The following is a 2,285-nucleotide window of genomic DNA, read 5'->3' as shown; positions in this document are numbered from 1 at the left end:
AGCTACCGTTAGGTTTAAGATCTACCCATCTTGTGTCTAATTTTGTTACTGTATTTTACTGTTTTATATTATGTGTTTTTATTGTTTTAATCTTGGCACATTGTGCCCTTGTTAGCCGCCCTGAGCCTTCGGGGTAGGGCGGGATACAAATCTAAGGATAAATAAATAAATAAAAAACAGAGTCCGCGCACTTAACCACTACACCAAACTGGGTCTGGTTCCCACACTCAGCCTCACCTCCCTTGCAAGGGTGTTGTGGGGAAGCAACAGAAGAAGGGAAGAGTTGGTTTTCGTACCCCACTTTTCTCTTCTCTAACGAGTCCCAGAGCGGCTTACAATCGCCTTCCCTTCCTCTCCCCACAACAGGCCCCTCGTGAGGCAGGTGGGGCTGAGAGAGTTCTGAGAGAACCGTGACTGGCCCAAGGCCACCCAGCAGGCTTCCTGTGGGGGAGGTGTGGGGAATCAAGCCCGGTTGTCTCCAGATTCAAGTCCTGCCGCTCTTAACCCTGACACCCTGCTGGCTCTCAAATGTGACGGCCTCCTTGCCAGCAAGCACAGCGCTCCAGGCAGCCAGAGCAACCCCCCGCCTCCGGCCACGCAGCCCTCCGGGCGAGAGCTGAGCCCGTGCAAAGCCCCAGCCCTGTCAGGCTTACCTCATAGGCTGCCTTCTGCTGGACCTGAAGGGCTATCGATTCCTCGAGGGGGAGTAGCTGCATGGGGGCGTGGTGCAGGACGGGCAGGCGGGCGGCCGTGACGTCATCCAGGTGCTGCTTCTCCCTGCGGAGTCTTTCTTCAGTGGAAACGGGCAAGCGGCTGCCGCCTCCGGGGGAAGGCGCTTCAGAGGAGCTGCGGGACGACCCGCTCAGCTCGGCTGGGATGCTGCAAGAAGCCGAAAGGAGGGAAGCTGGGCATCCCCTCTCCCCCGTCCACCAAAGGGGAAGAGAGCCACGCGGCTCCCTCCCCCTCCTCCTCCTCCTCAAGCACTGGACCGGGAACTGCAGGCGCCGGGAGCTGGCTCTAAGCGACACACACAGGAAAACGTCCCGGTGGATTGGGGCCCCCCGGTAACACAGGCCGTGCCTGTTGGATTTCCTGCCTCAAGCACAGCACCCGCTCTTGCTCGAGCCGGCTGCATCCAAAGTAACTACCAGTAAGACACCAGTAACACAAAGTAACACACCTTCGCAACACCCCCCCCCACGAAACATGTGTTAATATATCCAAAGCCAGAAGTGGTTCAAGGTGGGATGGCGACTGAACTCTTCTGCTCAAAAACGGGTGGTTAAAATGACTCTGCATGGCTCACGCTGACCTGTGCCGTAAAGGCAAACCTCTCTCCAGGAAGAAGAGGAGGAGGAGGAGGAGATTGGATTTATCCCCCGCCCTTTACTACCAGAAGGACTCTCAGAGCGGCTTACAGTCTCCTTTCCCTTCCCTTCCCCTCCCCACAACAGAAAGCCTGTGAGGCAGGCGGAGCTGAGAGAGCTCTTTCGAGGACTGCTCCTGAGAGAACAGCTCCGAGGGTACTTGTGACTGACCCAAGGTCACACCAGCAGCTGCAAGTGAAGGAGGAGTGGGGAATCAAACCAGCTCTCCGGATTAGAGTCCACTCAGTGGCAGAGAAGAAGAAGAGATTGGATTTCTACCCCGCCCTTTGCTACCCGAAGGCGTCTCAGAGCGGCTTACAATCTCCTTTCCCTCCCCCACCCCACAACAGACACCCTGTGAGGCCCTTTTGCCGGCACCGCTGCTCACCTGTTGGGCTTGAAGGCGCTCTTTTTCCTCACGGGGTTCTTAGCTCTCCTTTCCAGCACTTCAATGTAGTGTGGTTGCTTCTGCCCGCGGACATGTGCGGATTGTGGCGCAGAAACCCCGAGGGGGCCGATGCCTCGGAAACACTCTCCTTCCCTGGAGGAGGGTCAGAGTCCCTGCGGACCTGCTGTGCTGGTTCTGGCTCGTTTTGTGCCCTCGTTTTTGTGGCCCAAATGCTTGGCTGGTTTTGCACAGCCACCCCAAGGGCCTCGCTGGCACAAGCGGCAGGAGTCCGAGGCGCATCTTCCCCGGCCGGGTTGTCCTCGCTGGCAGCATTCCCGTGTTGGCTGGAGTCAAGCCCCTCTTGTCTTTTCTGGAACGCAAGTCTAACCGTGGACAAGAACTCCGTTCTTTTCCTTTCCTCCTCCTTTTGGGTTATCGCCACCTTCAGTTTCTCTGCAAAAGCAGAGATCTTCTTACCTTTATCCGGAAGCCTTGATATAAATTTCCTGAAAGAGACGACAAGAAAGACG

General features: G+C 56.6%; 1 protein-coding gene across 1 annotated transcript in view; it reads right to left on the bottom strand.

Annotated features, from left to right (window-relative positions):
• Positions 1-2,285, bottom strand: part of LOC107108679 (myocardial zonula adherens protein-like) — a 61,114-nt gene that overhangs the window by 2,849 nt on the left and 55,980 nt on the right. Inside the window, 3 exon segments of the mRNA XM_015409163.1 lie at positions 654-879; positions 1,756-1,832; positions 1,835-2,261. Coding sequence (XP_015264649.1) covers positions 654-879; positions 1,756-1,832; positions 1,835-2,261 — 730 coding nt within the window.

Source organism: Gekko japonicus, unplaced genomic scaffold (assembly GCF_001447785.1).
Source record: "Gekko japonicus isolate JY-2015 unplaced genomic scaffold, Gekko_japonicus_V1.1 scaffold167, whole genome shotgun sequence".
NCBI lineage: Eukaryota > Metazoa > Chordata > Lepidosauria > Squamata > Gekkonidae > Gekko > Gekko japonicus.
Note: the sequence above shows the minus strand (reverse complement) of the source record. Positions and strands in the feature narration are given on the sequence as shown.